Source organism: Mya arenaria, chromosome 17 (genome assembly GCF_026914265.1).
Source record: "Mya arenaria isolate MELC-2E11 chromosome 17, ASM2691426v1".
NCBI classification, from domain to species: Eukaryota; Metazoa; Mollusca; class Bivalvia; order Myida; family Myidae; genus Mya; species Mya arenaria.
The window spans coordinates 4,269,855-4,293,172 of record NC_069138.1 but is presented as its reverse complement, the minus strand read 5'-3'; the positions used below and the strand labels follow the sequence as shown (position 1 = coordinate 4,293,172).

The following is a 23,318-nucleotide window of genomic DNA, read 5'->3' as shown; positions in this document are numbered from 1 at the left end:
ACGCTGATACAAATCACTCACGAGCTTCAGGTGTACGCTGATACAAATCACTTATGAGCTTCAGGTGTACGCTGATACAAATCACTAACGAGCTCCAGCTGTATGCTGATACAAATCACTAACGAGCTTCAGCTGTATGCTGATACAAATCACTCACGAGCTTCAGCTGTACGCTGATACAAATCACTAACGAGCTTCAGCTGTACGCTGATACAAATCACTCACGAGCTTCAGCTGTATGCTGATACAAATCACTCACGAGCTTCAGCTGTACGCTGATACAAATCACTCACGAGCTTCAGGTGTACGCTGATACAAATCACTAACGAGCTCCAGCTGTATGCTGATACAAATCACTAACTAGATTCAGGTGTATGCTGATACAAATCACTAACGAGCTTCAGGTGTACGCTGATACAAATCACTAACGAGCTTCAGCTGTACGCTGATACAAATCACTAACGAGCTTCAGCTGTACGCTGATACAAATCACTCACGAGCTTCAGCTGTAAGCTGATACAAATCACACTCGAGCTCCAGCTGTAAGCTGATACAAATCACTCTCGAGCTCCAGCTGTATGCTGATTCAAATCACTAACGAGCTCCAGCTGTAAGGTGATACAGATCCCTAATGAGCTCCAGCTGTACGCTGATACAAATCGCCCTCAAGCTCCATCTGTTAGCTGATACAAATCGCACCCGAGCTCCAGCTGTACTCAGATACAAATCACTAATGAGCTCCAGCTGTAAGCTGATACAAATCACTAACGAGCTCCAGCTATACGCTGATACAATTCGCCCTCAAGCTCCATCTGTAAGCTGATACAAATCGCACTCGAGGTCCAGCTGTAAGCCGATACAACTCACTCTCGAGCTCCAGCTGTAAGCTCATAAAAATCACTCACGAGCTCCAGCTTAAGGCTGATACAAATCATTAGCTCCAATCATAGGCCGATACGGATGACTCTTGAGGTCCTGCTTGAGACTGATGTAAAACACCCAAGCTGTATGTTGATACATATCGCACTAGAGATCCTGCTTTTAAGCATATGTCATCAATCACGAGCTCCAGCTTTTGGCTGATAACAAACACGCTCGATCGCTTTTGAGCTCAAGGCTGTTATCTGATTCAGATAACTATCAAGCTGTAAGCTTTTGAGCTTCCTCTGTAGGCTGATACAAATCTCTCTTGAGATCCAGCTGTTATCTGATACAGATTACTATCAAACTGTAAGCTTTTGAACTCCAGCTGTAAGCTGATACACACACACAAATCGCTTTCGTGCTCCAGCTGACTGGTGCAATACGCTCTTGCGCTCAAGCTGTTATCTGAAACGGATTACTCTTAAACTGTAAGCTGATACAAATCACATTCGAGATCAAGCTGCTAGCTGATACAATTCACTACCGAGCTCCAGGTGTTATCTTAAACATTATTTTCGAGCTCAAGCTGTAACCTGATATATGTCACTTTATATCCAACTTAAGGCTGATGCAAATAACTCTCAAGCTGCAGATGTGGATATGAACTTTCACATCATTCTGACACGTATAAGTTTTTATCAATCAATGCTTCAATGCGGCAATAAATTTGCCTTTGGACAAGAATGCTATAGGGAATCTCAAGTTCAAGATTACTCTTGAAATCAGGATTGTTAGCATTTAACTTAGCTTATTGTACAGTTGAAATGAATATACATGACTTTGGAAACAGTTTCAAAAGGGGTCTAAGCCCCTTCCCTTGCTTGGATATGAATCCCCCTTACACACACAGACCCCTGGATATTTTTTCAGGATTGACAATTACAGTCGAGCCCCGTTTGCTCGAACTCGCTTGGCTCAATTTTCTCTTAAGCATTCCCGCTTGGCTCGAATTCCCCGAGGATCGATGTATTTTCGCTGGTCCCTTGGAGTTCGAGCCAACGTGTAATAGTTATATGACATGAATTAAAAACTTAATGATTTAGAATGGGCGGTGTGTGCGTAGCGAACGAGCACTTCTTAATTATTAAAATTTTGATTCAGGTCATCTAACTGACATCGAATATAACCTCATTTGCTGATACATATTCAACGCAATATCTAACGCAGGGAGTGTAATTCGGATGAGTGACAGAAGGCGGACCATTATACACCCGCGAGAGATGAACTTCTTAATGATTCAGTCTAGGACTTAATGATTGCCTATCTGCAATTTCATTGGCTGTAAATGTAGGTTGTATTTTAATATATCTTTACACGCTTACAATTTTACCTAGACTTAACTGAATAAACGGTTTTAAACTGCAGATATCAAATTTTACGAAACGTGATATATAAGGATACATCCTGATAGCAATTCGAATTAACAAAGCTTATCAACACAAGGCAATTAAGCCTACGTTAACTCGCAGACATCTATGCTTAATCGTAACAATACGCCCTAACTAATCGTGTTCCACCATCACAAATCAAGCTTAAAATAATAATTTAGAAAATCCAAAATTTTCTGTTGAGGTACTTAAGGTAGTTCAAGGACGTATATGCACACTTCCAGAGCTTACTGCTATACTGGTAAAGATTCGTTTTGATGTGCAAAAATGATCACAATTATTATTAAAAAAATAATTTGTATAATCACTTTAGCATATATTTATCGAAGGACTTCAAAATATTTTTTTCATCTACGTTTCTCATTATTAATTGGGAAAAAAAGTTTATTCATTTAATTTTAGACGATGGACCGTGACCCTGATGACCAGCAATTGCGCTCCCTTAGACTGTCGAGATTCTGAGGGATATAGGCGTGACCAGACAGATGGTGGTCCGGAGGAGGGAGACATTCCTGATGACGGAGAAGATGGATAATGTAGTCAATACTATAAGATATAATAGACGTTATAACATTTTTGTCGTCGGCAGCCAATCGGAAGGGACAACAACCCTCGGCATGAATTCAGATTTAGATGTACTTAACTGTGACAATGATTTCACTGTGATAACGGACTGGGCAGATTGGGAACCAGGAAAGATATGTCTTCTGGTGATAAAGAACGACGATTCTCCTCCCCAGCATTGCAGTCTGCAGATACTGAGTTGTGACTGTCCACTGCCTGAAACAATGGACATGGTGCCAGCAGAATGGGATGTGGAGGAGGGCAAGGACGGCAAGGTGCTACTGACAAACACTTGGATGGATGGTGTAATGAAACAGGAATGTGGTCGGTTATTCAGGAAAAAAGGGCCATCAAGAAGTGCTGACAACGATGTAGATTCCGTTACCGCCTTTAGCTACAGTGGACCAATGCCAGAATGCAATTTCCTATTCACAAGACCAAAGCCTGGTCACTGGCCCAGACCTGAAATACTCGCGAAGGCACGTTTGTGTGAAATATTCCTCGTCCCACAGGGACACACTGAGAGTGATCAGTCAAAACTGGAATGGAGATTTTCTACGCTATTGATTGAAAGGCTAATCATGTTTGATCTAAACATTTTGAAAATACAGGTTTATACATTTCTTAAAATCTTACGCAAGACTTTCTTCAAACCGTTAGTTGGTGATAGACTTAGCACGTTTCATTTCAAAACAGCTCTATTGTTCACCCTAGAGACATATCCACCAGAGATCTGGCAGGAAAGGAACCTGCTGCAGTGTGTTATATATTGCCTGAAAACTCTTCAACGTTGGTTCAAACTTCGGTACTGTCCACATTACACGATTTCGGGAGTGGACCTGTTTGTGGGAAAACTTAGAAAGTGGGAGTTTCCACTGCTGTCAACAGTTCTGTCAGACATGATAGACAACATCATGGACTACGTCTCCCAGATAGAAATGGACCAGATTGGGGTGAGGATCGGCGACGGACACGTGCCAGTTAAAACAAGATACCAAAACACGATAGCTACTGCATGGAATTGTTTTAATCATAGTTTGTTCGCTATAGCAAACATAAGTTGGACTACTGTGACGGAAAATGACACTGTCTTTGAAATCCTGGACATGATCACGAGAGTACGGGAGATGGTAGCAAAAATAGACATAAGGGCCGAATTAATACACGCGATGAAGTTTATGTATCAAATGCTAGCCTCTATCTCAGCTTCTACGCGCTTACGCTTAAACGAGCCCATATCGCTAGACACATATAGTCTGTATGAGGCCTCCCTGGACTCAGACCTCACCTCTAGCAGACTGAAGTTTGCGTCCATGTTGTACTGTAGCGGTCAGTATGAGAGAGCGGAACTGATGCTGGCACAAACCGAGAGTCTGCTGCATGCCGATGTATGGCAGTGGTGTCCATGTGCGGAAAGGACACGACAGGAACCCACCGAAAGGTTTAAAGATACTATATTTAAATTAAATGCGATTGAGGTGATCAAATCACATGTTGCATTCAGTGTTGTTTTCAATTCGTTAGAGATATGCTGTATGCCAGCATTTCTAGTGTATGAATTGTATAGAACGATTGGCCCAAAAGATGTTCAACACAGACACCCCTTGACTGGCAGATGGATGGACTTGGTCATCATCGACCCCATTGTCTTCCTGTACTATCTGCAGTACCTCACTTACAGACAGCTTGGAGAACACGAAAGAAAACTGAAAGCATTAAACAAATTATACAACTATGTTTGCTTTGAAAGTGAATGCCGTGGTCATATAGAGACAGCGCTGCATGTACTCGGCCACTGCTATGAACTGGAAAACCGACATGTTGTGGCATGGGCATGCTACATAAAATCCCTCGAGCTCTTCCCTAACAACAACGCAGCTAGATGGCACATTACGAGACTCCTTCAGTAGGCATGATGTGGCCTGGTGTGCTACAGAAACTCACTGAAACTCTATACTCACACCAACGCAGCTTGCTGTGGCCGTAGATCCTCCATGGAATTCCTCCTTTCACACATGAGCACAGCCAGGAGGCATATTTTGATATAATTTCAGTAGGCATGATTTGACCTTGACGTGCTAATTATTTATCAATTTTGCCTTTTGAATGATAGTTGGAAACAAAATTTATACTTAACGGATAATTAATGTAAATAACTGTATTAGTTTCCGCCAATTTGCTAGTTATCTTATATGCTTTTATGATGTTTTAATTTCATGCAGATTCATTCATATGCTATGTGTTTTAGTTTCAGCCAGTTTGCTAGTTGGTATACTATTGCTATATGATTTAGTTTCAGCCAGTTTGCTAGTATGATATGCTATCTGTTTAAAGTTTAGACAATTTTGGTATTTTTTTCCTTTAAAAATATGATCGATATTAAAGTGTAGTGTTTTGTATGTTGTTTTTTTTAGTTGCAAAAATGTTAACCGTTCAAGTCCAGTTTATACATTGTCGACAGACTCATTCACAAAGACAATTTACATCAAGAAAAGGATGTTTAACAAATTGCGTCAACTAGAAATAAGTTCATCACGTGTTGCATGCAGCGCTGAATTTAGTTCAATAGGTATCTGTTTAATGCCATCATTTTGTCTTTTGAAGGGTCGTACGAGTTTAACTTTGATAATTTAACACGCAATTCTGTTAAAAACGTTAATCCAGTTTAAACATGATCAAATTTACATATGGAACAGGCAAAAATTAGGTATATGTTAGATTAATCGCATGAGCTAGAAGCCTAGAACTGATACGATCACATGCTGCGTGTTATATCTGTTTAATGCCATTGTATAATCTATTTGAAGGGTCATTGTCTTGAAAATTTAACACGCAAATTCGTTGTAAAACGTAACCGTCCAAGTCCAGTTTAAAATTGTCGACATACTTTACCGTGCGTGTTCGGTCTTCACAATCATACTTCATCAGCTGAAATAAACATAAAGGAAATTTAGGAATGGGCAAAAATTAGGTAGAAGTTATACACATTGCGTGAGCTAGAACTGATATGATCTGTGTCGCGTGCAGCGCTGATTTTAGTTTAATAAATATCTGTTTAATGCCATTGTATTATTTATTTGAAGGGTCATGTGATTGTCATCTTTAAGATTTAACACGCAAATTCGTTGTAAAACGTAACCTTCCAGTTTTCACATTGTCGACATACTTTGTCGTGCGACTTCGGTCTTCAAAAAGATACTTAGTTAGTTGATAAAAACATAAAGGCAATTTACATCTGGAACAGCCAAAATTAAACAGAGGTTATACATATGGCGTGAGCTAGAACTGATACAATCACATGTCGCGTGCAGCGCTGAATTTAGTTGTCACCTTGAATATTTAACATGTAATAACATAGTACTTCTTAATATAGAGCTAAATTTGAAGCAACGGAAAAACCCATTCACCCTTTTCGTCGGTATTTCCCCTCTGCGTACTTTGCAACGTATTGAATTTTAAATCTGCTATTGTACACTCTTGTCTGGTTAAAATTATGAAATATCGACCTGTTTATTAATATATATATATCGTGGCGATATCGCCTTTGATCTGATTTAGCAGACTGGCTTCTAGGTATTATGAAAAACAATACTCGTGTACTTGATCCAATAAAATCAAACATTTGAAGATTTTGATGAGATCTGTATGTTATCCATTCTTAGAATGGAGAGACCCAATCAATGCTACGAAATCACGACGAAAACTTCTATTTAAGCATGAATTATCAAACCTATGCCAAACTTGTCGATGAAAATACTTAAGCGTATAAATAATAAATACAAGCATTTAAACTGTTGGTGGCGTGATCCCTTTTAACCAACTTCCAAAAATAACCTGTGTACCATACATGCCTACGTCTGGTGGGGTGATACCTTTTCATTAACTTCAAAAAACAACCTGTGTACCGTACATGCCTACGTATGGTGGGCTGGTCCCTTGTTACCATCTTCCAAAAACAACCTGTGTACCATCCATGACTTCGTCTGATGGCGTGTACAATACTTGCAAAAATTTGATGGGGGTGGTCCCTCTTTAGCAGCATCCAAAACATTCTGTGAACCATACATGCATACGTCTGGCGATGTGACTCCCCTTTACCGACTTCGAGAAACAACCTGTATACCATACTTGCATACGTCTGGTTGCGTGACCCCTTTTTACCAAGTTCAAGAAAAAACCAGTGTACCATACTTGCATAAGTCTGGTAGGGTGCTTCCTTTTTACAAAGTTCCAAAAACAACCTGTAAACCATACTTGCATACGTCTGGTGGGGTGCTCCCTTTTTACCAATCTCCAAAACAACCCGTGTTCCATGACATGATAACTGCAACAGGATGTGTAAGAGCTGCATGCTGTGCTGTGCCCAGGTATGTTCACCCAAAATACTATCTGAAACATTAAATCAAAAATTTATGTAGTAAGATGTAAGATGTAATAATGAGAAGAAAGAAAGCGTTGTTCAGGTCTGGCAATGTAACCATTTTTACGAACATACAAAAACAACATGTGTGGCGTGATCCCTCTTAACCAACTTTCAAAAACAACATGTCTACCATACTTGCAAACGTCTGGTAATGAGATCCCTATTACTAACTTCCTAAAAACATGTGCACTATACATGCCTACATCTGGTAATGTGATATCTTTTTAAGAACTTCCTAATACAACCTGTGTACCATATATGCATACGTCTGGTGATGTGATCCCTTTTACGGATTTCCAAAAACAACCGCTGTACCATATCTTTATACGTCTGGTGATGTGCTCCCTTTTCATCAACTTCCAAAAAATAACTGTGTACCATCATTGCATACATCTGGAGGTGTGACCCCTTTTAACCACTTTGCAAAACAACCCGTGTATCATACATGTATACAACTGATGGCATGATCCCTTTTTACCAACTTCCAAAAATAACTGTGTAGCATTCACGCCTATGTCTGGTGGAGTGATCCCTCTTTACCAACTTTCAAAAACAACATGTGTACCATACTTGCATACGTCTTGTGGCGTGATCCCTTTTTACCAACTTTCAAAACAACCTATGTACCATACATGCATACTTCTGGTGACGTGATCCTTCTTTAGCAACTTCCAAAAACAACCTGTGTACTATACTTGCATACGTCTGGTGGAGTGATCCATTTTTACCAACTTACAAAAATAACAGTGTAGCATTCAGGCTTATGTCTGGTGGTGTGATCCCTCATTACCAACCTCCAAAAACAACCTGTGTACCATACTTGCATAAGACTCGTGATGAGATCCCTTTATATAAGGTTTTTTAAAAATACTAAATACTTTTGTTCGGCTGCTGAGCTTGTACCTATAGTATATTTTTTGTATAATGTATCGTTTTAAAGGGGTTTATAGTCATAGAACTCCTTGATGAAATTTGCTGCTTTTGCGTTTTCAAAACTCGGCCCGTGTCCTTGAAGATCTGCAGATAATGTCCTAAATACTGCTCAAAATTATGAGGTACATCGGTGTCACTAGACAAATGACCATTTTGAGAAGAGGACATTATCAATGAGGAAAAAAATTGACGCTGCAGCCGGCAACATAATATCAAAAATAAATATAGCAAGTGTTACTTCGCTAGCTATTAATCAAAAGGGACACCAACTCTTTATCTTGTTACAACAGTGTCCGTTTGATAATGGACTGGAAGACTGCGTGCCAGGAAATGTAAGTTTGCTTCAGATAAAGAACGAGAGATCTCCAGTCATGCAATGCTGCATACAGATAATTAGACATGACTACCCACTACCTGACACATTTGATACAATGCTAGCTGAATGGAATGCGAAAGAGGACATTGAAGGCAGGTTGATGCTAAAGAACATTGTGATGCGAAAGAAGACATTGCCGGCAGGTTGATGCAGAAACACACTGGAATACAGGACATTGACGGCAGGTTGATGCAGAAGCACACTGGAATGCAGGACATTGACGGCAGTTAGATGCAGAAGCACACTGGATAAGAGGACAATGACGGCAGGTTGATGCAGAAGCACACTGGAATGCGGAAGAGGACATTAACGGCAGGTTGATGCAGAAGCACACTGGAATGCGGAAGAGGACATTGACGGCTGGTTAATGAAGAAACACACTGGAATGCGGAAGAGGACATTGACGACTGGTTGATGAAGAAACACACTGGAAAGCGGAAGAGGACAATGACACCAAGTTGATGCAGAAGCACACTAGAATGCGGAAGAGGATATTGACGGGAGGTTGATACTGAAGCACACTGGAATTCGAAAGGACATTAACGACAGGTTGATGCAGTAGCACACTGGAATGCGAAAGGACATTGACGGCAGGTTGGAATGCAAAAGAGGACAATGACGGCAGGTTGATGCAGAAGCACACTGGAATGCGAAAGAGGACATTGTGGGCAGGTTGATGCAGAAGCACACTGGAATACGAAAGAGGGCATTGACGGCAGGTTGATGCAGAAGAACACTGGAATGCGAGAGGACATTGTCGGCAGGCTGATGCAGAAGCACACCGGTATGCGAGAAAATATTGACGGCAGGTTGATGCTGAAACACACTTGAGTTTGAAAGAGGACATTGACGGCAGGTTGATGCTGAAACACACTGGAGTTTGAAAGAGGACATTGACGGTGTGCCGGAAAAATATCTTTAAGCCTTAAGTTGGTGACGGAATGTGCACGTTTAATTTCAAATCAGCGCTATTGTTCAGTTTATAGATATCGGGAATGGACCTGTGGGAAACCTGAGATGATGGGAATTTCCTCCCCTGTCAGCAGTTTTGTCTGACATGAAAGACAACATCGTGGCTATGTTTTCCAGATAGAAGCGGATCAGATAGGATAGAAGATGAATGAAGGACAGTCAGTGCCAGCTACAGCTACTGTGTGGAGTGGTTTTATTTCTAATATTGTCGTTAAATTCAGTGTATGAAATTAAATTCTATACCAACATTTGGCCACCATGGCATCCACGTGTCTGCACAGTAAACCCGCTCACCCAACCAAGAATATACCGTCAGTAAAAGACCTCCCTTGACTCTGACCTGACCTGCAGCAGATTAAAATTGACATGCATGATGCACTTCATTGGTTAGTACGGGAGTGTACGATTGATGTTATTAGTCAGTTATCACCGAGGGTTAATTGCATGGCAATATATGACCGTGGAGTCAATGTGTTGGAAATGCAGAAAATGTGCCCACTTGAAGTTTTCTGCGAAATATTTACTTACTGTAATGGAAGTGATATAATGACAGGTTTCATGTAGCGTTGTTTTTTATTCATCCAAAATACGTTGAATGTCCGCGTGCCTTCTATATAAGATACACATGTATACAGAACACTAAGACGAATGGATGGACCTCGCAGTCATTGAGTCCAAACCCATCCTGTTTTACCTGCAATATCTAAAAATCAGAAAGCTGGAGGAAAAAAAAGAGGAATAGAAGCTCTAGACGAGTAAGCAAACCATATTAATGTAGGGAATAGAGGGCGTCGCATATAGAGACGCCCTACATGTACTTTGTTACAGATATTAACTGGGTTATTGATGATGTGACCTTCGCATGCTACATAAATCATTGGAAAAACTCTTCCCACAACAACGCAGCCAAATGACTTATGATGAGACTCCTTTAACAGTCATGATCCGGCTTGGAATTGGAAAACAACATACTCGCATAAAAATAACAGCCGAATGACATATCGTTCAAATCATTAGGCATGCGTGAGTGGTAGTAGAAGACTAGAAGGTGTTAAATGATATATTTCATTTTGAGAAATGCTTGAAGCTTGTGCACTCAATCAAAATAAAATCAGGAAAAACGATAGGAAATCCTCATTGATATCATTTTTCAGTTTTGGACTGGACGTCTATGGTTGAAAAGTACGAATTCACAGACATATTTAAATTGCATGTGTAGTCCTGATTTAATGAAACGAATGGAATAAACAGTTTATGTTTAAAGCTACACTCTCACAGATTGCCAGTTTTGACTTTTTTTTTTTTTTTTTTTCCAGTATCAGCTGATTTTGGCATCAATGCCTTATTTTAGTCGTATGAGATGTCTGACAATGGAACCGATCCTTAAGTTAGTAAAGCTTTTAGCCATAAAATAGCATTTATGAAAAATATGAAAAACTGCAAACTTTTGTTTTGTAAAGAGTCATATGTCAATGGTTTCTAGACATGTATGCAACGATAAGCTCATTCAAAGACAAAAAAGTAAAAAGAAGTTGTCAAAAAGGTCAATCAGTTTAAGTGCAGCTTTTAGCATTATTCTAGTGTGTTAAACTTCGTGAACTGAAACGCTTTCAAATATCATGTTTCAAGATCTTCAGATCCTTTTCGATTTCGTAATATTATCTATTGTTTAACATGCTAGCCTACAATTTGTTTAATATATTGTATTACATTGTCGATAAATATAGGGTTAGTGTTATTTATATATAGCCAAGTTTAATTGTCCAGCAAGAGATATGCAATGTTAAATTGACACATTCAGTTTAGACCAGTGAAAGTACTGTATTGACACGTCCTTAACATGTTATATACATACAGGTGAAGGAACTGGAATGATACGTCGTTAAGATTCTATATACAAACAGGTGAACGTACTGGATTTATTAAGTCAAGTTTAATCGTCTCAATCAAGTTGGCCAACAACAAATATGCACTGTTTAATTGACTCATTTCCGTGTCGACCTTTGTTTCTCTAGTTTCATGCTAGATGCGAACATACCAAGTGAATGTACCGAATTGACTTATTCTTAGGTTATATAGACACAGGTGAACGTACTGGATTGGCTCGTCCTTAAGATTCTATATACACGTACACAGGTAACCAATCCTTAAGATGTTATATAAGTGAACGTTATAAGTGAAGTCGATGCCTGCCATCTTCGCATTTTATATATATATATATATATATATATATATATATATATATATATATATATATATATATATATATATATATATTTTCCATTTTATGAATATGTTTATGAACTTAATTTCATGTTTCAACTTATCATGTTGAAATTTTTAAAACAAAATGTATAAATTATTTCATCAAGATTTCAGCTAATTAGAATTTAACGCCCATGTATACGTATTGATTGTAAACAAATCGTCTCCAACCATTACCTGTCAAGCTGAAAATAGATATAAAGAAATTCCAAAGGCGTTCTTTTGGTTGAGTTTCTCAGTGTTAAGTAAATTACAAGGATTGGTAAAGATTATCATAAAACATTTTTGGCCAGGTAAGTTTGTATTTTTGCCAAATAATTTAATTCAATGCAAGGGTTATTTGAAAAAAAACTATACGTTATTAAAATTTAAACATTTATTAAAAGCTAACCTATTTTTAATGTTCTATGACAACAAACAATAAACAGAAACGTCACAAGTACGGATTTGAAGTTCACACGTCTTAAGAATCGTTATTCACAAATAAACTGTCTTGTAAAGTCTTAACCGCCCTGTTACGTCTTCAAAATCGTTATTAAAACACACACTTACCGTCTTGTAACGTCTTCAAAACCGTTATTAAAACACACACCGTTTTGTAACGTATTCAGAACAGTTATTAAAAAAAACACACTAACCCTGTTGTAACGTCTTCAATACCGTTATCAAAACACACACTTACTGTTTTGTAACGTCTTCAAAACCGTTATTAAAACACACACTTACCGTTTTGTAACGTCTTCAAAACCGTTATTTAAACACACACTTACCGTTTTGTAACGTCTTCAGAACAGTTATTAAAACACACACTAACCGTTTTGTAACGTCTTCAAAATTGGTACATAAATACACACTTACCGTCTTGTAACGTCTTCAAAACTGCCTTTTAAACACACACGGTCTTGCACCTTATTACGTCATAATAATCGTTATTAAAAAAATCACACACTAGTTATTTAATCCAACACTAACCATTTAAAAACACTAGGTGCACAACGTCCAGGAACGTCGATTTGTTTCAAAATATGTATACACACTATGTGAAAAAATTGTATGTGTGCATTTTTTTTTCTGAAAAGGCGACAATTATGTATTACTTTTGGCGTCAGTTGCGTTTGCAAAACTTGTGCAGACAAAAATAAAAAATACGTAAGTATTCATAATTCTACCATGATGAAATTTGGTGACAGTATTCGTGGGCATAATGACTGAGTCCAGTTCGACAAAAGTGTAAATAACATAAAAATAACCTCAACGTTATGTTCTTTTTCATCAAAGTTGAAGATTTATATGTGGTGCCGAAAATTACTTGTTTTTTTACTCAGTCATAATATAACTTTTTGACAGGATTGTAGCCATATTATTTCGGTCAAGTTTTATTGTGTGATGAATCGCCTCAGTAACTGAATTATTTCCAAAGTAACATGCTTTTCTTGAGTATAACAGGGAATAAAACTGTCAGGTACTAGCATAAAAATAAATGATACATATCACAGAAATACAAGACGTTCATGAAATGCAATATGTGTTGACTATAATAGAAATACTATTCTTTTCTAAAAACCTTTTTTTTAAATGTCACACCATTATTTATATAAACCCAGCCAGATCTAAACTGCTGTAACATATTGTTCTAGTTGTTGAATACATTATGGCTTTTCATAAAATTTATAAATTGATCAATATCTTTGTTTTAGTGTTCTTTTTTGAACGGTTATACTATTTTGAGTTTACATTCAAGGCCTGCTGAAGACAATTAATATTGATGAATGGTAGAAAAACTATGACATATCATATATCTTGATTGATTTTGTCTCAACTATTCAGAGTTTAACGTATTATTTAAGCCATAAACATTTGGAATAGTCCTAATTTAGCCCTTAAATTAGTTGAGAATAACCCAAATATTAACTCCGGCTTCTTTTACCAAAGGCAGGAACACTTTTACCTTTTTGAACAAGCTAGTAGTATAACCTGTATGACCGATCGCGCTAGTAAATTTATAGGAAATAAACAGAATCGGAAATCTAAATCGAGAAAAAATAACAAGGCATTTGTGTGAAGCTGTCTCAAAGCTAATGTAGTACGCAAATTGTTGACGGGTTTATCACTCTCGAGCTCTAGCTGAAAGGTGATACAAATCACTCTCGAGCTCCTGCTCTTAGCTACTACATATCACTTTCGATCTCAAAATGTAAGCAGATACAAAACACACCCGAGATATCCCTGTAAGCTGTAAAAACACTCTCGAGCTCTCGTGGTAAGCCCATACAAATCACTCTAGAGCTGTCGCTCTAAGCTGACTCAAATCACTCTCGAAATTAAACTGTAAGCAGTAAGATGTTACAAAGCACTCTCGATCTGAAACTTTAAGCTGTTACAAAAAACTCCCGAGCTCTATTGTGGGAAAGCATCATCACTGGCTTATTTTTTAATGCTAAGAGCAAACTCGTCTTCACTGGAACTTCTACCTAAAACTTCTAGAACAAAGACCACTTTTATTGTGTGCAACTTTAGACTTATTTTTTCATGAACAATGGTCAACAGACTACAACTGTCCTAGGAAAAAAACCTTTTACAAACAAAATCTCATAAAAAAATGCAGCATGCAGTAATAGGCCACTTAGTGTGACCTTGAAGATATCGGTAGGAGCACAAATGTAAAGAGCGACACACCTTCTAATTTTGAGATGTTTGATTAAAATTTGATTGAAAGTGACAAAATTACACCTGAGACACAAATTACTATAACAATCTTCTTAGAACGGTACTATCTTGGTTACCCGGAAGCTAGATGGTGGCTGGGATGGAAGTTATGATCAAGCTTTGATATCTCAGTATGATACTAATAGCAACCATTATAAGTTGTCTTCCTTGCAAAAACTCAATAAGATTCCTACCTTCCGAAAAAAGAAGGTCTATCTTCAATGTTAATAGACATGTCATTTAAGATTTTGGCTTAACAACAGAAACGCCAGACTATCATTTCGTGTCTACTATGAACGTTGTTTTGGTGGTTACAAAATTAAGAACGATCCTCGAAAAAGGTTGACTTGTAACTCGCAAACATAAGTTATTAAACACTTTACTTTCGGATACTTTCAGACCATGGACCGTGACCCTGAAGGCCGGCATGTGATGTCACTGAGACTGTCCAGAGTTCTAAGTGACATCGGCGTCACCAAACAGATGGTCTCCCGGAGGAGGAGGTCATTTCTAGTTTTCGAGGGAATTCTAAATGCTGTCGACACTATCAGCAATAAAAGATATTGTGACACTTTTGTCTTCGGTAGTCAATCAGAAGGTACAACAACCCTAGACATGAATTCAGACTTAGATGGTTTGCAATCCATAAAAGTGTGTCGTGTGATACTGGACTGGGCAGACTGGGACCCAGAGAAATTATGCTTTCTTCTATTGAAGAACGAACATACTCCGCCCCAGCACTGCCGTCTACAGGTACTTAAATACGACTGCCCAATGCCTGCAACACTGGATATGTTGCCAGCATTAATGGATGTGGAAAAAGACGTTGACAACAGGGTGCTGCTGAAAAACACTTGGATGGATGGTGCAATACAACTGTTATTAGGTCGACAATTGATAAAACGAGGGCCATCGAGAAGTGGTCACAAATCTATAGATATAATTATAGCGTTTAGGTACAGCGGTCTGCTCTTCGAATGCAATTTCCTTTTCACAAGACCAAAGCCTGGTCACTGGCCGAGATCTGAAATACTCACAAAGGCACGTCAGAGTGACACTTTCCTCGTCCCACAAGGTCACGCCGAGAGTGATCAGTCAGAACTGGAATGGAGATTCGGCACGCCACTAATTGAAAGGCTGCTAATGTTTGATCTCAATATTTTGCAAATACAGGTTTACACATTTATAAAAATCTTACGAATTACTTTTTTCAAACCGTTAGTTGGTGATAGACTAAGCACGTTTCATTTTAAAACCGCTCTTTTGTTTACTCTGGAGGCATATCCTCCTGAAATCTGGCAAGAACGTAACCTGATGCGGTGTGTTATATGCTGCCTGAAAACTCTTCAACGTTGGTTCAACCTTCGACACTGTCCACATTACACGATCTCGGGAGTGGACCTGTTCGTGGGGAAATTGAGAAGATGGGAGTTTCCTCTCCTTTTAGCAGTTCTGTCTGACATGATAGACAACATCATGGACTTTGTTTCCCAGATACAAATGGAACAGATAGGAGAGAGGATCGTTGACAGACCAAGAACAGTCAGTACAAGATATCAGAACACACTAGCTACAGTGAGGATATGCTTTGGATCTGATATGTTGAAAATATTCGGTATTTATTTCATGTCAACGACTGGAGAGAATAACATTTTCAAAACAAGGGACATTATCATAAAAGTTCGGGAGATAATTTTTGAATCCGATATATTGGCAGTATTACAACATGCAGAAAAGTGGCTATACCAATACCTTGCCTCCATGGCAGCATCTACGTGTCTTCAACGGAACCAGCCAATATCACCAGACATTTACCGCCTGTACGAGGCCTCTCTGGATTCAGATCTCACCTCTAGCAGATTGAAGTTGGCATCCATGATGTACTGCAGTGGTCAGTACGAGAAAGCGAAATTGGTGTTGGCTTACACGGAGCGTCTGCTGCATACCGATGTTTTGCAGTGGTGTGCGTGTCCAGGAAGGTCGACGAAATTTGCGCCTACCGAGAGGTTTTTACAAAAGGCTTATGAGCTTCCTGTTTCGGAAGTGATAAAACGGCATGTTGCATGCAGCGTTGTTTTTAATTCATTAGAAATATGTTGTGTACCTGGGTTCCTAGTATACGAAATGCATAGAACAATTAGTCCTGAAGATTTTCAGCACAGAAATTCAATAATAGACAAATGGATGGACCTTGTAGTTATTGACTCCAAACTCTTTATGTTCTACCTCCAATACCTCACATTCAGACAACTGGGAGAAGAAGAGAGAAGACTGGGAGCACTACACAAGTTAAAGAACTATCTTAGAGTAGAGCATAGAGGATGTGTGCATATAGAGACTGCATTGAATGTAGTTGGTCACTGCTATGAACTGGAGAACCGATATGATATGGCATTGGCATGGTACAGAATATCCCTCCGTTACTTCCCTTACAACAACGCAGCCAGATTGCATATCATGAGACTCCTTCAGCAGGCGTGAGGAATACCAGAAGAAATGAAGCACACAGTTATCGCCATAACATGATAGCTTTGATAATCCAATTAGCAGTAAGTCGATAGGCTCTATTCCATTTTCCGATGTGTTTTGAAGTAAACCATATAAACTTTCAACAAGTGTTTTGAAGTAAACCATATACACTTTCAACAAGTGTTTTGAAGTAACCATATTAACTTTCAACAAGTGTTTTGAAGTAAACCATATACCATTTCAACAAGTGTTTTTAAGTTAACAATACAATCTTTCAACAAGTGATTTGAAGTTAACAATATAAACTTTCAACAAGTGATTTGAAGTAAACCAAATACACTTTCAACAAGTATTTTGAAGTTAACCATATACACTTTCAACAAGTATTTTGAAATAAACCATATACCATTTCAACAAGTGTTTTGAAGTTAACCATATACACTTTCAACAAGTGTTTTGAAGTAAACCATATACCATTTCAACAAGTGTTTTGAAGTTAACCATACAAACTTTCAACAAGTGATTTGAAGGTAACCATATAAACTTTCAACAAGTATTTTGAAGGTAACCATATACACTTTCAACAAGTGTTTTGAAGTAAACCATATACACTTTCAACAAGTGTTTTAAAATAAACCATATACCATTTCAACAAGTGTTTGAAGTTAACAATATAAACTTTCAACAAGTGATTTGAAGTAAACCATATAATTTTTCAACAAGTGATTTGAAGGTAACCATATACACTCTCAACAAGTATTTTGAAATAAACCATATACACTTTCAACAAGTATTTTGAAGGTAACCATATACACTTTCAACAAGTGATTTGAAGGTAACCATATACACTCTCAACAAGTATTTTGAAATAAACCATATACACTTTCAACAAGTATTTTGAAGGTAACCATATACACTTTCAACAAGTGATTTGAAGTAAACCATATACACTTTCAACAAGTATTTTGAAATAAACCATATACCACTTCAACAAGTGTTTTGAAGTTAACAATATAAACTTTCAACAAGTGATTTGAAGTAAACCATATAATTTTTCAACAAGTGATTTGAAGGTAACCATATACACTTTCAACAAGTGTTTGAAGTGATGCTTGCTACATGAGTGCACTTGGTGACATAGTGACAATAAACCGAACTTCAAGATGTTTAATTGATAGCCAATTACTAAATTCGGCTAGACATGTACGATTAAACAATACGAAATAATAGACACTTTTTAAACTGATATGTACAAATTTGTTATGTTATGAATTGACATGTCCTTTTCTAACAATCAAACAGGTAATCTTTATTGTTTGACTTGTCTTAACATTTTATGTATAATTATGTGATGCTTTTACGTGTGATCAATTTAAAAAAATACACACTCAAACATACATTTTACATAATTTTGACTCTAAATACATTTTGATGAAAAACATTTTGCTTTGAAAAAATCTCAATTTCGTCTACATTGCTTGTTATGTCGATGTTTAAAACAAATTACAATTAAAGTGAAACCAACGAAAATATGTTAATTAACGAAAATGTCAATAAAAATAAGATAACAATGCTTTCTTTTGCTTTTGAACTTCAAATTGGTTTCCGTATATTTATTTTTATTTAAACAAATTTTATTCAACATCTATAAAAAACAGACAGATTTAAACATTAAATGTTATACTTATATATAAAAAAATATGTCGAAACGGATTAAAACGAAAGCAAAGCCTATACAGTTTCTATAAAAAGCATAATAATAAATATTGATTCCTAGTGTAAGTACGTTCGTGCAGTATGACCACCCCTGGGCAATTCCATATGCTAAATGATGGAGATTCGTATACGGATTTAAGGAGGAGTTTCAAGAATCCAATTACTGGAAGCACTCGGAACTGTGTTGCAAATAAAGACAGCGATAAAGCCGTCTCACGTCCGATATTTGTTAAAATATAGAACCTGCCTCCCATGTCAGATCCAATCAAGAACGCGGTAATGCAAGGCGGCACTAAGTAGTTAAGAGGGTATGTTACTAACAACTTGACATTCGCTGCTCTTTCACAACCGAAAATTAAATGGTTTAAACTGTTTTCATGGGGGTCTTGGGGTACTCTCTCAGGAAAATGTTCTATAGTTTTTGTTGAATTCATTTAAAGCTGGAATGGATTTTCAAAGAATACATGATGAAGAACAGTTCCATTTTGCAAGATAATGGGCCGAGAGTTCAGAATTTTATTAATGTGATAACTGACATCGTTGTTATATTTTAAACTTCAACTATTTGATGTTATGATCACATGTTTTAATATGAACAGAAACGAAAAATAAACAGCTGAAACAGTCTTCTGAAATATTGCAATAAAATGCAGCAGTTCGCAAATATTCATTAAATTCCCAGAGCTGTAACAATTTGAAAGATGACAACGATGATGATGACCTTTACACTGTTATAAACTTGAAAACAAAAGTTCTGAACAATTGAATCTTGTTGTAACTAATTTACTAGTAGGGCATAGATGACTAGTTAACTAGTTGTGCATTTCCAATGGTATATATTATTCCAGGTGTACTATTAGGTACACCGGCCGTGACAGTGAAACCAGAGCTGGGAACCGCAGTCACCTCCGCTGACATGCCTGTAAAACGGGAACCAATAGGTATACCGCTAAATAGTATATTCTGCATTAGGGTTTTAGCCAGGTTTTAAAAAGGGCAGGGTGCTACAGAAACTATCAACCTCTTGCTAAAACCTTTCTGCAATGTCTGTATCTCATGAATTTTAGAAGTTCTCAGGTATATAGATTCTAAGATGATGTACCATATTTAAACAGTCAAGATCATTGTGATTATTTTTAACAATGTCGATTTAACTCAAGTGGCAAACATGATCAAACTGCAGTGTAAAAAGTTATCAAGATGTAAGAATCTTTTTAAAGTCTGGAATGAGATAAGGTTTAAATATAAAACATTTTTGTTTCTGGTCACATGCCCAAGAAGATTTGGGCTGGTGGAAGGTAGGTTTTTTTTTTAAATAAGGCATATTTAATTACTGTCAAGGGCATTTTTTGTTTTCCTATGGAACAAAGAACTAATGCACCATTTGGTGCAAAAATAGATATAGTTTTATGAATTAACAAGTAGCCATAGTTTTGGAGGAAACAACGATTTTTATTTTATACTGAATAATTGGGATTGGGCGAGGGTATGGGTCAATAAATAATGAGTCTGTGGCAAATATTACTGTCAGTCAGGAAACTGAGGACAAACCTTTTTGTTTTTTTGGCCTTACAAAAAACCCTGGTCCACTTGGCAGTTTTGCTAAAAAGTAATCTAATAAAATGTCTGCTAGACAAAAGTTGCTTAATATGAGAGTATGGCTGTATTGTACTCATGCATGTTATTGCCTACAACAAACACATCATTGATTTGTTTGCTTGTTTCAGCCCCCCCCCCCCCCCCCCCCCCGTAATAAAAGGTTAGTTTGCACAAGCCTGAAGGAAATGATTTAATTAGTTAAAAATGTTCTCAATAAGTTTTGGTGTAACTGTCTGACTGCCGTCTGCGTTACTTAAGTTACTAGCCACAGAGATGTGATTTGTTCGCGGGATTCAACGGATCTAATAGCCCCAGAGACCCCCCCCCACCTATAAAAAAAATAATAAAAAATAAATAAATATTTTTTTAAGCTGATTTAGCTTTTGGTTGTTAGAGCTGATATTCCAGTTTGCTTCATATTCAAAGTCAGAAGAACCCTCAAAAGAAAAACAAAACAGTTTTTCTTCTACTGCATTGTGCTTTTGACCCCAACAGTGCCACAAGAACCCATGGCCGAAATGGTTTCAGCCCTCTAGCTGCCAAGTTAATCACATCCCTGAACCAGTTTCTACTAATTCTACTTAAAACTGGCTTATTTTGGCAAAATTGAACTGACCCAACTGCCATTGGAATTGTCCATTTTGGCCGTCAGTTGGTTCTCAGGGAGAACACTGAGTTATTACTACTTTGTGGTTTTAAGGTTATTTTGCTTTACTTTGGACCATTGCCACCATGATAGGAAGTGCTTGGTGTATTTTTCATGACCCACAGACATTTTGTTATTGAGTTATGTGCCCTTTCATATGAATACATAAATTAGATATTGATATTTCCAGGAGTAAAAGTTGAAGAATACTGGATCGTGGGCAAGTCTGGCCAACATGAACACTCCAACAAGCAAGAAGCCGATGTCAGCTAACAGCTTTGAGCTCTTCAAGAAGCAGGCACAAGAGAGAGTGGAGAGGGTGGGTATTAACTAGACATAGGTCTTTTTGAAAACAACAACACATCTTAAGATTTCAAATAGGCAATGTTTTGTATTCAATTAAATACCCTTTTAGGAAAGTATCAACCGTTTTGCTTAGTTTAAACTTAATTTATTTTACAACGATTATGAAGAAAGATACTTACGAACTTATACTAAGTTGGCACAATGCTGCGCAAGAGTATGGTCTTGTGCTGTGGGGGAAACTAGAGAACTTAGTGATAACCCACATGTCCGGCTTAGCGCCTATCAACGAAACTCACGAGCCCAGACTGGGAATCGAATCAAGGTTCACGTTACTGTTCTGGCCTTATAAGAAATATTTATACCATGTCCATTGTCAATCCTGAAAGAAACACTGGTATACGAGTGTTTGAATTGTTTTTAGGAGAAGGCTATGAAGCAACAGGAGGAGTATCCCAAGGTTATGAAGGAGAAGGAGGAGAGGGAGAGGATACGCATGGAGAATGAACGCAAGAGGTGAGCTCACATTTATTACCTTATGTTTAGGTGTACATGTAATGACGGGATTTGATATTTCATATGCTGATGTATTTAATTGTGAACAGACAACTGAAGGAACCTTATTCTGTAAAATATAATTGTGTTGACTAGAGTGATATGCGTCAATGGTTGGTTGAATTATATGAATCTTAAACTGAAGTGATAAAAGTTTGGATAACAAGATGTTTAGCAACATATAACAGCCATTGAAAAGTTCATTCACTTTTGGCATGGTGCTTTGCTGTGTTAACTGTATCAGTCTATTAACATGAAGAAAAGCTGAGTAAGGCATGGCATGTTGGTGTGGTAATTGTATCTGTCTAGCAGATGAAGATCTGTTGAATAAGTGTGCTAAATTTTGTGATTATTGTTTTTTACAGGGAACAGGAAGAAGAGGATGCGTTGGAGAAGGCTCGCCTGGCTACACTGCAGACTGACATGCAGGCACAGAAGGAGGCAGAGAAAAACCGGGCCGAGAGGGAGAAGGAACGCCGGAAAGAGCAGGAGAGGAGGAGACGACAAGCGGTATGTATTAGTAGGCTGTAGTAATAGTACATGATAAACTTTATGGGGACACAGGGCTGTCATTTTAGAGCTTTTGGCTGAAACTAAGCTCCTCTGAAGTAGAGTTCTAGTATCATAAATGTTAGTGATAAATTAATTTATTATTTTGTTAAGTTGTTTATCATTAAAAACGTTAAGGAAGAATTAATTGTACTACCCCTTATATTAAACTGGGGGGACAATGACCCCTTGTGTTGAACTCAGGGACCATTGACCACTTGTGTTGACCCCAGGGAGCAATAACACAAGGAGCAAATTCAAATGAGCCTTAAATGAAATTTGATTTAAAATGTGTTTCACATCAAGGTTTGAGAAATTTGGACCTGTAATTATTTCATTATTTATATCTTCTACATCAAATAACTTACCTTGACTTGTATGGTATCTTGGTTTCTTCTTTCAGATGTCCACCAAATTGATATGAACGAGCAGAGTGCTCTAATGGTTCAGTTTGAAGATTGATTATGATCCATGCTGCTGACAACCAGGTGCCAGATCATTCTTATGTGACTGTGAAAACTCACAAACATTGATCTAGATATGCGGATATCATGTTGATAAGAAAGTGTCACTTTCTGCGTTAATACATTGATTTAGATATGAAGACGTGTGTTATAAACATGGGTATCTCTATTGAAAATGGGATCGAAAAAAAGATGTTGCAAGTTAAAATACAAACACTACTGTCTTGTACAGTATATTGTCAGTCGAAGCAAAAAGTTGGAGTCAGGGAAATACATGTTCTCAGTTTTGGTTTTGAGTAGAAAGAAGAAGGCGTAGAAGTAGTGAAATATATGGACAAGCTAAGAAAGAAAATTTGTTAAAATTGCAATCTCCATGTATTTGTTATGTGGAAAATAGATTGCATTATTGGCATAGTGTCCGTGTTTTAGTATGGGGAGTAAATAAATGAAACTGAATCGGTGGAAG

The 23,318-nt window shown here is 37.5% G+C and overlaps 1 protein-coding gene and 1 long non-coding RNA gene across 3 annotated transcripts; both read left to right on the top strand.

Annotated features, from left to right (window-relative positions):
• The first annotated feature begins 11,634 nt into the window (after positions 1-11,634).
• On the top strand, positions 11,635-18,534 carry LOC128224538 (uncharacterized). Of its 2 annotated transcripts, none has more exons than XM_052934415.1 (2): positions 11,635-11,716; positions 14,951-18,534. In XM_052934415.1, exon 2 carries the CDS (start codon positions 14,954-14,956, stop codon positions 17,030-17,032), a length of 2,079 nt encoding a protein of 692 aa, XP_052790375.1. In that variant the 5' UTR covers positions 11,635-11,716; positions 14,951-14,953; the 3' UTR covers positions 17,033-18,534. The 2 variants fall into 2 exon arrangements, with proteins under 2 accessions (XP_052790375.1, XP_052790374.1); XM_052934414.1 differs by lacking the exon at positions 11,635-11,716 and adding an exon at positions 12,066-12,138.
• A 1,072-nt stretch (positions 18,535-19,606) lies between these two features.
• Positions 19,607-21,776, top strand: LOC128224539 (uncharacterized). The gene is made up of 3 exons (XR_008259499.1): positions 19,607-19,677; positions 21,172-21,300; positions 21,709-21,776. It is a non-coding gene; the product is annotated as an uncharacterized LOC128224539 (long non-coding RNA).
• The last annotated feature ends 1,542 nt before the right edge of the window (positions 21,777-23,318 follow it).